The 11,692-nt window shown below is 56.1% G+C and overlaps 5 protein-coding genes across 7 annotated transcripts; all 5 read left to right on the forward strand.

The window, feature by feature from the left end:
* Positions 1 to 168: 168 nt before the first annotated feature.
* On the forward strand, positions 169 to 1,662 carry ABB37_04992 (hypothetical protein; the record flags this gene model as incomplete). The annotated part of the gene is made up of 1 exon (XM_015802866.1): positions 169 to 1,662. The coding sequence occupies exon 1, from the start codon at positions 349 to 351 to the stop codon at positions 1,660 to 1,662; it is 1,314 nt and encodes a 437-aa protein (XP_015658382.1). The 5' UTR covers positions 169 to 348.
* An 844-nt stretch (positions 1,663 to 2,506) lies between these two features.
* ABB37_04993 (hypothetical protein) lies at positions 2,507 to 4,586 on the forward strand (the record flags this gene model as incomplete). Its single annotated transcript, XM_015802867.1, has 1 exon — positions 2,507 to 4,586. Exon 1 carries the CDS (start codon positions 2,772 to 2,774, stop codon positions 4,584 to 4,586), a length of 1,815 nt encoding a protein of 604 aa, XP_015658383.1. The 5' UTR covers positions 2,507 to 2,771.
* A 282-nt stretch (positions 4,587 to 4,868) lies between these two features.
* On the forward strand, positions 4,869 to 6,695 carry ABB37_04994 (putative TFIIH basal transcription factor subunit; the record flags this gene model as incomplete). Of its 3 annotated transcripts, none has more annotated exons than XM_015802868.1 (1): positions 4,869 to 6,695. In XM_015802868.1, the coding sequence occupies exon 1, from the start codon at positions 5,034 to 5,036 to the stop codon at positions 6,693 to 6,695; it is 1,662 nt and encodes a 553-aa protein (XP_015658384.1). In that variant the 5' UTR covers positions 4,869 to 5,033. The 3 variants fall into 3 exon arrangements, with proteins under 3 accessions (XP_015658384.1, XP_015658385.1, XP_015658386.1); XM_015802869.1 differs by having other exon boundaries at positions 4,871 to 6,695; XM_015802870.1 differs by having other exon boundaries at positions 4,995 to 6,695.
* Positions 6,696 to 7,212: 517 nt separating this feature from the next.
* On the forward strand, positions 7,213 to 8,617 carry ABB37_04995 (hypothetical protein; the record flags this gene model as incomplete). The annotated part of the gene is made up of 1 exon (XM_015802871.1): positions 7,213 to 8,617. Exon 1 carries the CDS (start codon positions 7,262 to 7,264, stop codon positions 8,615 to 8,617), a length of 1,356 nt encoding a protein of 451 aa, XP_015658387.1. The 5' UTR covers positions 7,213 to 7,261.
* A 784-nt stretch (positions 8,618 to 9,401) lies between these two features.
* ABB37_04996 (ADP-ribosylation factor-like protein) lies at positions 9,402 to 10,612 on the forward strand (the record flags this gene model as incomplete). Its single annotated transcript, XM_015802872.1, has 1 exon — positions 9,402 to 10,612. Exon 1 carries the CDS (start codon positions 9,686 to 9,688, stop codon positions 10,610 to 10,612), a length of 927 nt encoding a protein of 308 aa, XP_015658388.1. The 5' UTR covers positions 9,402 to 9,685.
* Between the last annotated feature and the right edge of the window lie 1,080 nt (positions 10,613 to 11,692).

An 11,692-nucleotide genomic window follows, 5' to 3' on the forward strand; every position in this document is an offset into this window, starting at 1 on the left:
TCATGCTTGTACTGCAGCTGACAAGCGAAGATTGTGCGCGTTCTACTACAAAGAAATCAGATGGGAAGAGTATCCATCGAAGCTTTCGTGTGTATCGTGCTGCGGCAGCTGCAGTTGTTGTTGCCCATCATCTCTTCTTCGTTCCATTGACTCATTTCCACGAGCGCCAGAGGGAAACAGCTGTACAAGTGAAAGGAAAGCAAAGCGTGATCCAGAAGCAGCAGGTATTGTAGCTGTCCGCAGCTTCTGCTCCTCCCACGCACACCAAAACAACGATACTCCTCAGTGCGCAGTTGAGCAGAGCACACTACTTTTAATTATACGTTCTTCTTTTAAAATCCTATCACCATGGCCGGCGGATACCAGCGGGTGAGAGGCCAGGTCATCTGCGGCTTCCAGCGCATGGAAAACTGTATTGCGCAGGAGGCGGAGATGCAGAAACCGAGCAGCACACGTGCGCTGTGGTGTGCCGTCGTCTTCTCGACGGTCATGATGCTTGTCGAGGCGGTCGGCGGCGTGATGTCCGGCAGTCTCGCGGTGCTCTGCGACGCGGTGCACATGCTGGCCGACGTCTTCACGATTCTCATCTCGCTCTTCGCGGCGTACGCGTCGACCTGGGAGGCGAGTGACCGCTACAGCTTTGCATGGCGCCGCGCGGAGGTGATCGGCGCACTAGCTTCAGTCTTCACGACATGGGCCCTCGTCGTGTGGATCACCATCAGCGCTTTTCAACGTATGCCACAGGTGCTGCTGTGCGCCAGGTACGAGGAGAGAATCGGCTGCGAGGTGCTGGAGACGCCGCTGATGCTGGGTCTTGGCTGCTTTGGCTTTGCAATGAACGTGCTGCTGACGAGCATTCTTTTCTGCGGCGGGGTACACGCCCACTCCCATGGTAGTTTATTCGCTCACGAGCACGACCACAGCCATGGCGGGCACGAACACGAGCACGAGCACGAGCACAGTCACACCCACGCTCACAGCCACGACGAGCACGGTCACAGCCACGCCATGGCGGAAGTAGGAGGCGAGCACATTCACGTCTCAGACGATCCGCATGATGCACAGGCCACGACGCGCGGCTCATTGAGTGTGCGGGCCAGCCGTCAATCGAACGCTGAGGCGCCACCGCAGGGGGCGATGAACCAACGTGCCGCCCTTCTCCACGTCTTCGGTGACTGCCTGCAGGCCCTCGGTGTCGTTGTCGCAGCTGAACTGACGTGGGCTGGCAACGAGTGGAAGCACAACACCTCTAGCACCGCCCACAGCTACTTCAACCTCGCCGACCCGCTGCTGTCTCTCGTGTTTGGCATCGTCACGATTAGCACGACGAGGCACCTGGTGAAGGAGACGTGGCAGATTTTAATGGAGCGGGTGCCGCCGATGCTGTCGTACGCCGACTTCGTGGACGAGATCCTGCTCGAGGACGCTGTGGACGAGGTTTTGGATTTTCACATTTGGATGGTAGGGCCGAGCTTGTCGATGCTGTGTGCAACGCTGAGCACCGCAGAGGAGCTGCCCCCGGTGGAGGCGCAGCGCCTGCTGGAGCGGCTGACCGATCGCTGCATGGAGATGGGAGTGCAGCACTGTACGTTTCAGGTAGAGTACAGCCAACACGCTCGTACCGAGGATGCACCGTTGGTGCACGACGGCAGCGGCAGCTAGTCGTGCAATGAAGCTGCCTTTCTCGTTGCCGTGACAAGTTCCGTTCGCTTAAACGTACCAGCACTGCATGTATTTTCAACATTCGTACCCGTGGATTCTCCAGTGCTGGGAAGTGTTTTCCTTCTCACTGCGGCGCCGATTTCACTCAGGTTCCATTTGTGGTCATGAGCAAGCTGAGGGTGCTATCGTTACAATACATACATAGATATATTCTTCCCCGATGCCCTTGTATGTGCTCACCTGCTTGTTTACCGCCCTTTTCAAAAAAGTAAAAGTAAAAAACGATAATAATCCTTTTTTAACGTTGACTTAACTGATTTTCGTGTGGTTTGGCTTTCATAACGGCCTGTGAAGAAGCTGTCCTTTTCTTTTTTCCCTTTCTCTTTCCTTGCACAGTCCCTTTTTTTTTTTGAAGGCTGTTTTGCCTCCTTTTCTTTTTCTTGCCTTTGCTGGTGTCATTACCCCTGACGATTTGCCTAGCCAACGTAAAGCCGTGTTGACGGCGAAGCGTCCTAGCGGCCAGGTGACAAGGAAAGAAGAAAAAAGAGTGAATCATATCTTCCTGTTTGGCAACGACTAGCATTGTGTAAGTTTCAACCCAAGAAGGGAAAAAAAAATAAGAGAAGCGAAAGGGAGTGTTTTTGTTTTTGCGTCTTTCTTCTTTCGGAGCTTCACTCTTTGTCTCCACGCATCATCTGCGTATTGTGCTCTCAAGTTGAGGGAGTATCGTTACCCTCGATCACTAGATTCTGTGCCGTCCGTCGCCTCCTTTTGTCTTTCCCCCCTCCTGCACTTTGTACCGCATATCTACCCTCTCCTTCTTTGTGTATGGGTTTACGGATGCAGGACGCTTCTCATTCAGTATATTGTTTTCAAGGGAGAGGTAAAACCGGAATCTGATCCGCGTAGAGGGCGAATGAGAGCCGGAGATGAACCAGCGCATCTGTGCCGTCCATAATCCCTCCTTTTCCCAGCCTCAAAAATAGCCGCATATAGCTACACACACCTTCCGATTCCGCTTCCACTTTGCATTCCTTTCCCGGTGACCTTGTATGACGTGACGAAGGCGTGCCGACCTCGGCCTCGTTTTGATTTTCACGTTGTTGTCGATGAATCGTGATGCGCCGCCGTCGCTCCGCTTTACGCGCCAGTGGACGCAGCCAACGGACTTGGAACACCAAACGCTGTCCAAAGTGGTGTACCCGCCACAACAGCTAGACTCCCCTTCCCCTTCCCCCCGCCGTCTCTCCCGCACACCTCTCTGCCCGTCTTCTTCGTCTCCTTTGCTGCCACAGCACCGCGGCAGTAGCACTCGGCCGACACGGCGGCCTCCCGCGGTGTCGTCCACGGCGTCTCCGCTGCCGACTCAACCGCCGCCCTCGCTTGCCGTGGGGGTCGACCGAACACCGCGCCGGGGAACGCCTTCTTTTACGTCTTCTCCTGTGCGAGGGGAAATGTCACGCCACGGTGAAGCGCCGGCGCGCGAGAGCGACGACGCGGGCCGGCTCTTCTGGCAGCAGCAAGCGCAACGCTTCAGGGAGGCGAATGCAGTTCTGCGACAGGAGTTGAATGCGGTGTATCGTGCGTTGAACGACACAGGGCAGCGCCGCTCAGAAACGGCCCCTGACGGAGGGGGAGCTGCGCTGTCCGACGCTGCATGGCACCACTTCGACGATCACCGTCCCCCCGCGCCTCACACGAACTCCACCGAGGACGCCCTCAGCTACGAGGCGGTAGTGCAGCAGCGCAACGTGGCGCGCATCGAGCTGGCACAGGAGCGAGAGAAAAACTTCCTACTTCGTCATCGCCTGCGAGAGTCGGAGATGGAGGTGGAGCGACTGGCGGGGCGCCTCCGTGGCGTGGGTGCAGCGCACAGCCGCCGCCGCCCCGCCCCGGCGCTGTACCCCGCTGCTTCCACCACCAGCGCGGCGGCAGCACCTGGAAAGGCGAAGGCACGACCACCCACCCGCTCACCGCCGCACCCATCCCCAACGCTACGGCGCTCTGACAGCCGCCGCGCCGCCTCTCCCTCTTCTTCGCCGACTTCTTCCGCCGAGTCGTCTACGTCTTCATCGCTTGTATCGGCGTCGCGCCGACGCAGAACGTCGTCCCCGCGCTCCCGAGGCATCACGCATCGTCAGTCCTCCAGTCGAAGCAACAGTAGCTGTGGACAGAGAAGCGACGGCGTCTCCTCTGTTGAGCGTAGCACTCGCACGGCGTTTTCTGGGGTTCCGCGTCTGTCGCGCGGCTACGCACGGATACAGCACAGAAGCGAGGCACCAGTTCGGCGCTCGTACTCGTCTTCATCTTCACGCAGCCATCGTACCGCGAAGCCACCCTCGCCCCTCGCCCCTGCACAGGAGGACGTGTTGAAGGCCGCTCCCTCATCCCTCTCGGCAAATCACCCCGTGGTGCCACAACGGGAATCGAAGGCGCGGGCGCTGTTGTCTTCCCTCCTCGCTGCCCACCCACCTTCCGCGCTGGAAGCCGCTTTCCGTCGCCATCAAGACCACGGCAACACCAAGGAAACAGTTCTCTCGGAGACGGTGTCAAGTGATGAGGCGAGTACACCGCGCTACATTTTCCGGAGTCGTCTCTTTGGAGAGGGAGATGCGGCACACGATGAAAATGCGTTGGTCACTCGTGATTCTTCCCGACTGCAAGAGGCAAGCCAGTTAGGAGTCCGCGAAGCCTACGTTGCCCGTCAGCTGCTCTCTCCCACCCCTCCATCGCGCTCAAGTCGATCGTCAGCGGAGATCGACGGAAGCACAAACGCGCTGGCGCAGCGTCTTTCAAGCAGCGGAGCGTGGATGCCTGTTTCCGTGACGACCGTGGAAGGTAGGACGAGCCGCGGCTTATCGTTGAGAGAGGAAATAAAAGGGGGCGTCGCGGAGCCGTCAACGTACCGCTCTTTCTCCTTCTAGATCTCGCCTTTTTTTCCCTGTTTCCTAGTCCTGCCGCGATAGACACGCACGCCGTCCGCTTTAAACGAAGAAGAGAGAAATGCACTCATACACACACTGTCCCGCCGCAGATACATATATATTGTTGTTTAAGGGGCGTGCGGAGCTTCACAAATGTGCTCAGGAAAATATCGCTGCCGTTTCCTTCCGCAAATCATGGAAGATAGAAACCGTTGCATTGGTCTCTTTCTCCTCCACCCCGCTTGTGATTCTTTCGTGCAAAAACAAAACTTGTGTCCCCAAAGGACACACACACACACACACACACACGCTTGTACGTCTATACATACGTATGTATATGCACTCCTTTGCGTTCCTCTTTCACGGCTCCTTTCTGCACCTTGAGCAACACACGTTTTCTTCCATTACAGCGAACTCTGCTTTCTTTGTTCGCGGCACACGCAAATAATGTCTTCATCTTCTGCGCTCGAAGTCCCTTTTATCGAGGTGATTTGCGGCTACCCCACGCGAGAGGCACTCTGCTGTGAGTGCCCTGCGCTGCTCTTTCTTGTGTACGAGCACATCGTTGCCGAGCTGCAGGGAGGCCGCCGCGCCTACGACCCATTCTACGGTACCGGGAGACAAGACAACTTGAGTGAGCTACTTGCGGCGCGCTCCGTGTCGGAAATATTTGAACGCCTTTACCCTGTGCCGCCCAGCCAACTCGGCGGCGCGGTGGACGCAGCTGCGACTGCACCGGGGGAGACACCCAATAGCCTTTTCTGGAAGCAGGCACGCACGGCACTCGAGGCAGCCTGGGCATCTCCCTATAACAAGGAAGCTCGAGTGCTGCTCACGCAGGTGCGCGGGCAGCCCCATTTTCACTTCACCGGCCCGCGCGACGACGTGACGCCTGGCAGCGGCTTCCCTCTTCACCCGGTATCGTTGGAGAGGGCCCTCACGACGAGCAAACGTTTCCTGCGTACGGCGACCACGTGCGCCTTAGACGGCTCCACCGATGCGCTGAAGGACGGACAGCAGGAGCTGCGCGCAGTGCTGCAGCTGGCGCGCCTCGTGCCTCACTCTTCTTCCTCCACGTCGATGCAGTCGTCGAAGGTGGTGACACCGGAGGGGCTAAATTTTTGCATGGTGTCGCTGCAGCAGAGGTGGTGGGTGCTGCTGAGTGCCGCCCTCGAGCGCGCGCTCTTTCTCGCACGCGGCAACGGCAACAGCGCTGTCGCTTCCACGGTCACCAAGCCGGTTCTTTGGCAGCTCTTGGCGGTGCTTGCGGTGTTGGACACCTCCCAGTACATTTTTGCCTTCCCGGATCGACAGCAGGACGCTGCTGGACATCACCTACTGGCCCGACTGGCGGAGGTGGGCCTGGTGTATCCGATGCTGAGCGATGACCGGCGCTGCTTTGTCATGAGTCCGGACTTTCTCCACGCCTTGCATTGGCACGCCAGTGCGCCGCTCTCGTTGACCTTCACACAGCAGCTTCTTCGCAGTGGTGGCGGTGGTGCTGCTGGCGGCGGCGGCGACGTGCGTCGCGAAGACGCGGATACGATCATAACCGAGACGAACTTCCGCCTCTACGCTTACACCGACGATCCTGATCTGCTGAACATCTTGAATCAATTCGCCGAGCTGGAGGAGGTGGTGGGCGCCAGCCTGTACTGCTACCGGGTCACACGTGACAGCTTCGCGGCAGCCATGCGCAAAGGCATCACCGCCACCCAGGTGCTGCGTTTTTTGTCGTTGCGGGCGCACCCGAGCATGCTGAAACGGTACGAGGAGCGGGGGCAGCCGCAGGTCGCATCGTCGAGCGGCGGTGCCGGGCAGCGGCGAGGGGGCCGACGCACGGCTGCTGCTGCCGTGGACGCCGTCGCGACGCTCGTCGTCCCGCAGTCCTTTTGTGATCAGTTGCGCATGTGGGAGAGTGAGTGCCGCCGTGTTGTCTTCGAACACCACGTGGCGTTGCTGCGGAACGTGTCGGCGGAGCAGCAGCAGGCGGTCACGCTGTATTTAACGGAGTCCGGAGAGGCGGATGCGATTGTGCACGCCGAGTCGGGTTACATGGTGCTGCGTGAGGAGGTGTTTGATCGCCTGATTGCACCTCTTTTGGGGTAGTACACACGATGGAAGAGGAAGATCAAGGAAGCTCAAGACTCTCCCGTTTTGTTATTATTATCAATACTTGTTATGAACCGTATTCGATGAAAGCGTGTTGGGACTTGCGCAACAGGAGAGAAGAAGAAATAACGAGTGTCAATGCAGCCGCATCGGGTTTTGACCTGCCTGCAGAAAGGCTGACATCGAAGTCGCGTAAGCAGAGCCGAGAATAAGGGGGAGTGTGTGCGTGTGTGTGTCGTTAACCCAAGGTGGTGTTTCCAGGAGTTCTGACTCGGAGGGTTTTTTATTTGTGTGTGTTTCTGGTCGGATCGTCGTCTTTTGTGGGTCCCCGACTCGCCGTACAGCACGCTGCAGAAGGTTCGTTAAAATTAAAAAAAAAAAGAAACCTCTCGCATTGCCATTCCATTTCCCCCCGTGGTGCTCTCTCACTTTCAATCGGGCGGATTCGCTCTCATTTCGCTTTCATACACGTGTGCATCCTGTTTTGTCTTTCTTCTTCGTTGATGTCATAATCAGTTCCGTACACCACCTCACACGAGGGGGTATTCGTGGAAAAAGAAGAAATGATGCGAAGAGGCGCCCCTGAGTGGTTCACGCAGGGCAAGACACGTGAACGCTTCCACCGGTACTGGCCGTGGGTGTTGAGCACCTTCTGCGCTGGTCTCTACCTCTACAACCGCGAGCCCTTCGAGGACGCTGCTAGCGCAATCGTGACGAAGATACGCCGGCCGCTTCTGCGGACGATGGAGTGGATCGAGCTGCACGATGTCGATCCGGAGACGATGGCCCTTGAGCTGCCGCCAGACATGCTCTTTGGCCCGCTGGAGTTCTCGAAGCAGATGCGCTTCCTCCTGGCCGCGTTGAAGGCGGACAACGAGCTGGCGGACGGGTACCTGGCGCGTGTCCTCATTGACCACATGGACCTCTCCTTCGACCCGCCCATCCTCTCCGAGAGTGAATTCCTCGCTGCGGGTGGGAAGGAGCTGCTGAACTTTAGCGTGGACGACTTCACCGGCACGGGCAGCCGCGCGCAGCGGAAGCACATCTTCTTCCAGCCCGATCAGTTTGTGCAGTTCATCAACGTCATTGCCGCGTACCCGACGCTGACAGAGTACTTCGTGCGGGAGAAGGACGGCGTGGATCTCGTGCTGCGTGCGTATCGCCACTCCAAGGAGCCGTACTCCCGCGTGATGGCGATGCGCTCGCTGGCGCTCTTTTCCTTTACGCAGCCGGTCGACGGCGCGGTGGAGAAGCAAATACTGCAGTGCAACGGTGTGAAGACGGTGGTGGACGCGTACAAGCAGAGCAGCGGCGACCCCACCGACACGCGCTTCCTGACGCTGCTGCTCTCCTCCCTCATGCGCCACTTCCCGAAGGAGGGCGGGAAGGAGTTTATCGACGCCGGGGGCGTGGAGGCGGCCGTGAACAACCTCAACATCGCGCGATACAAGGGTGTGCCGCAGCACCTGCGCGTGATTCACGATGCGCAGCGCCTCCCGTCGCAGGCGGTGGGGAAGGAGTCGGTGGACGCTCGATTGGAGGACGCGGACTTTCTTGGTGTCGCCATGGGGGTGCTCGATGCGTTCCCTGAGTACTATGAAGCAACAGGAGACTTGCTGAAGCTGGTGACGGAGGTGGTGCCCGCGCACGCACAGCCGTTAGAGCTGCTGGAGTACCGCGCGATGCCCATTCTGTCCAAGTACTACGTTAAATGGAAGGAAGACCAGAGTTTCCAGACGGACGGCACGCGAACCCTTGTGGCGAAACTGTTTGAGTTGATGCTGAATGACAAGACGTGCCAGCGGTGCTACGACCCCTCCGTGGCGTCGTACGAGCTGCAAGAGTGCATCAAGACGGCGAAGGTTGCGATCGAAGATGAGAAGGAGAAGCGGGTAACACTTAGTCCCGACGGCGCGTAAACAACGAATAAGGGGAAAAAACCCTTCCTGCAGTGGTGCAAGTAAGTGGCGGACGCCACGGTGCGAAGTGCGAAGCACTTTTCTAAATGTCACGTCGGCTGGTTCCCCCAAAGGAACGAAAAGGACGTACCACCTTTGGATAGTTGGCGGGCTGCCGTAGCCCCAAAGAAGGGAAAACTGTCTGTTGCACAGGTGTTTGTTGACGTTGTAGTTGCCATCCAAAAAAAGATGGGGAAATGAACGACAATGCCTCCGCATCGTGATGCTTCTCCTAGCATTCCTGGTTCTCTACGCGTTGCCTGCATTATGGAATTTGTTGGACACGGTTTTCACAGCTGAAGTACATACCAAAAACTAAACCTTAACAAAAGAAACGAAGGAAATAGGTGGCGGAAATGTGTTGTGCTGCGTCGTGGTACAATACCACGTGCACGTGTGCACTTTGCCGCGCAGCTGGACCTGTAAAAGAAAAGACAACGGATGCGTCGTTGCTGATGTATCGCATCGTTGTTGTGGTCTCGACCTGCTGAGTGTGGCCCACAGTTTTCGAAGGATGTTTAATACGCCTGGTCCTCTGAGGCTCATGGGGATAGCTCCACAGGCGTGTTGGATCCCCCTCTATTTCTGTACCGCTGCACTACATAGTTGCATTTTCATTTGTTTTTTTCTGCCTCACCCTTCTTACTCGCTTTTTGTTATTGCCTGTTTCCTCTGCGGTGGCCAACGTTCACGTTTCCATGGCCGCCAAAACAAACAAACAAAAGTGTTTGCTCTATCCGTCCGAAGCGGGGTGTACGCCTTTGTGTTTATCAGAAGGTGCTGAGGGTGAAGGAGATCACCATAATTTCGTTTTCCTCTCCTTATACACACACACACACAGTCTGTTTCGTTCAGCGTTGCGTTCCTTGTTGGGTGTAGAAGTTGATCCTTCTGAGGTACAATAATATACCCAAGTAGGTTTGGATCGTTGAAAAGTGATATAGCTAACATCAAAGATATACTTAACAAAAGGCTTTGAAAGCCAACCCTGTATTGAACCGTCCCCGACAAAAAAAACACAAAAGGCAAATGACGGAAGAGGAGGCCCGCATCGGGTATGCGAAGGAGCATAATATCCACCACCTCTTCGAACTCATGGCGACGAAGTTGTTGGTGAACCGCCCAGAGAATCCGTTTGCCTATCTACGCACGCTGCTGGAGGACGTGGAGCGAGGAGAAAAGAACAAGGCTTCGTACGACCCAACTCGCGTGCATTTCAACGACAGCAGGGAAACCTCCGCGGTGGGACTTGCCGGCAGCAGCGGTGCGGCCGAGCCACAGGCAGCAGACGGCGCCGCCGCCGCCGCCCCTTCTTCCTCTTCGAGCCACAAAAAAAAGGAAAAGAAGAACGTGACACTGGCGACCTTTGGCTTAGACGAGGCAGGCAAGACGTGTGCCCTCGCGGTGCTGGAAACCGGCGAGGCAGAGCCGCATTACTCGCCCACGGTCGGCTTTGCGCCGGTCAAGTTCCCGCTGGACGAGTACAATTTGTGCATCTTCGATCTGGGCGGGGCGGCGAACTTTCGTGGGATTTGGGTGCATTACTACCACGATGCGCACGGTATTGTGTACGTCATGGATTCTGCCGCTAGCGAGGAGCGGGTGGCGGAGTCGCTCAAGGTGCTGCAGGAGACGCTGCGCCATCCGTACGTGCAGGGGAAGCCACTGTTGGTGATGGCGAACAAGAAAGACCTGCCGGGGAGCCGTGGTGTTGATGTCGTGCCGCAGGGCTTTATTGAAGAGGCGATGGGCGACACGCCGGCCCCGTACCGCGTCATCGCGACGTGTGCCATTGAGGATGATCCTGCCCTGGTGGAGGGCATTGAGTGGTTACTGGACTGCGTGGCGAAGGACTACGAGGCACTGACCGCACGCGTCGCACGTGACTGCAAGACGGTAAAGGAGGAGAAGGATCGCCAGCGAGCGGAGCGGCTTGCAGCCATTCAGGGTGAATAGTTGCAGCTGTAGCGGACCTCACGCGCGACTTTCTTGCAGCTCGTTTTTCTTCCCACATGTGAGCCGGTGACGAACCTAGCAGGCACTCTTCCTTTTCTGTTGGTATTCTCAGTGCTCAATACCGTTGTACTGTATCATTTTTTTTTTCTTTTGAGGGATGCCATCTAACCTCCTTTTGTGTTGACTTGATAGACGATCACAGAAGTCGAGCTCGCATGCAAAAGATGTAGCGGGTGCTGTGATCGGGTTGATGTGTTTTCTTATTATTATTACTGTCTGTCAGTTTTTGCGCAGATGAAGCAACAAAAGGCTGTAGAGCGTATTTTTCTCCGCATTAGATATCGGTTCTTCGTGTTTACCGCATAAAAACAGCAGCACCAACAAAAGAGAAGGACACCACCGTCTTTTTGTAACTCCAAAGCCGACGCAACGCGACACGAGTTGAAGAATCACGTAGGGTCGGCAGGGTAAGCTCGCGTTCCGCAGATCCTGCAGTTGAACGTGCGAGGGTGTGACGAGCGTATCATCTGCGAAGTGCGCTTGCCGTTTCTGCTCGTGTTGTTTTCTTGAATGGGGATGGAAAAAATGGACGAGGTGTTTCCTCCTTCTTCTATAGAGTTACCGTTTTCTAGGAAGGTACTTTTTTTTGGTTTTGATGGACTTGCTCGGCCTCTTACTGTTCCGTTCACTTCAACTCTCCTCTTTCTTTCTTCATAATCCCAAAAGAAGGGAGGCGAGCGAGCATTCAATCTCCGCCTTCGAGTTTTAGGCGACGTCAGCCTAAAATAAACAAATAAGTAGCCGCCGTATCCTATCATCAGCGGCGTCTCCACATACACACAAAGGTAAAAACACGGGGAGGACACATTTTCCCAGCGCGCGCTTCGTTTGGCAAAGCTGAGACTCCCTCGTACCTGTGCGAGTAACTTGTTTCTGACTTTGCTGTTCTCCCATCACAAACTATCACAGAGCATCACAGCATCCTTTTCGATAGCACTCTCATTTTCGTTCTCTCCTTCCGCTCCTTTTTTTTCATATATATATATATATATATATATATATATATATATATATATATAT

This window comes from Leptomonas pyrrhocoris (assembly GCF_001293395.1).
Source record: "Leptomonas pyrrhocoris isolate H10 chromosome Unknown, whole genome shotgun sequence".
In the NCBI taxonomy this organism is placed as follows: domain Eukaryota; phylum Euglenozoa; class Kinetoplastea; order Trypanosomatida; family Trypanosomatidae; genus Leptomonas; species Leptomonas pyrrhocoris.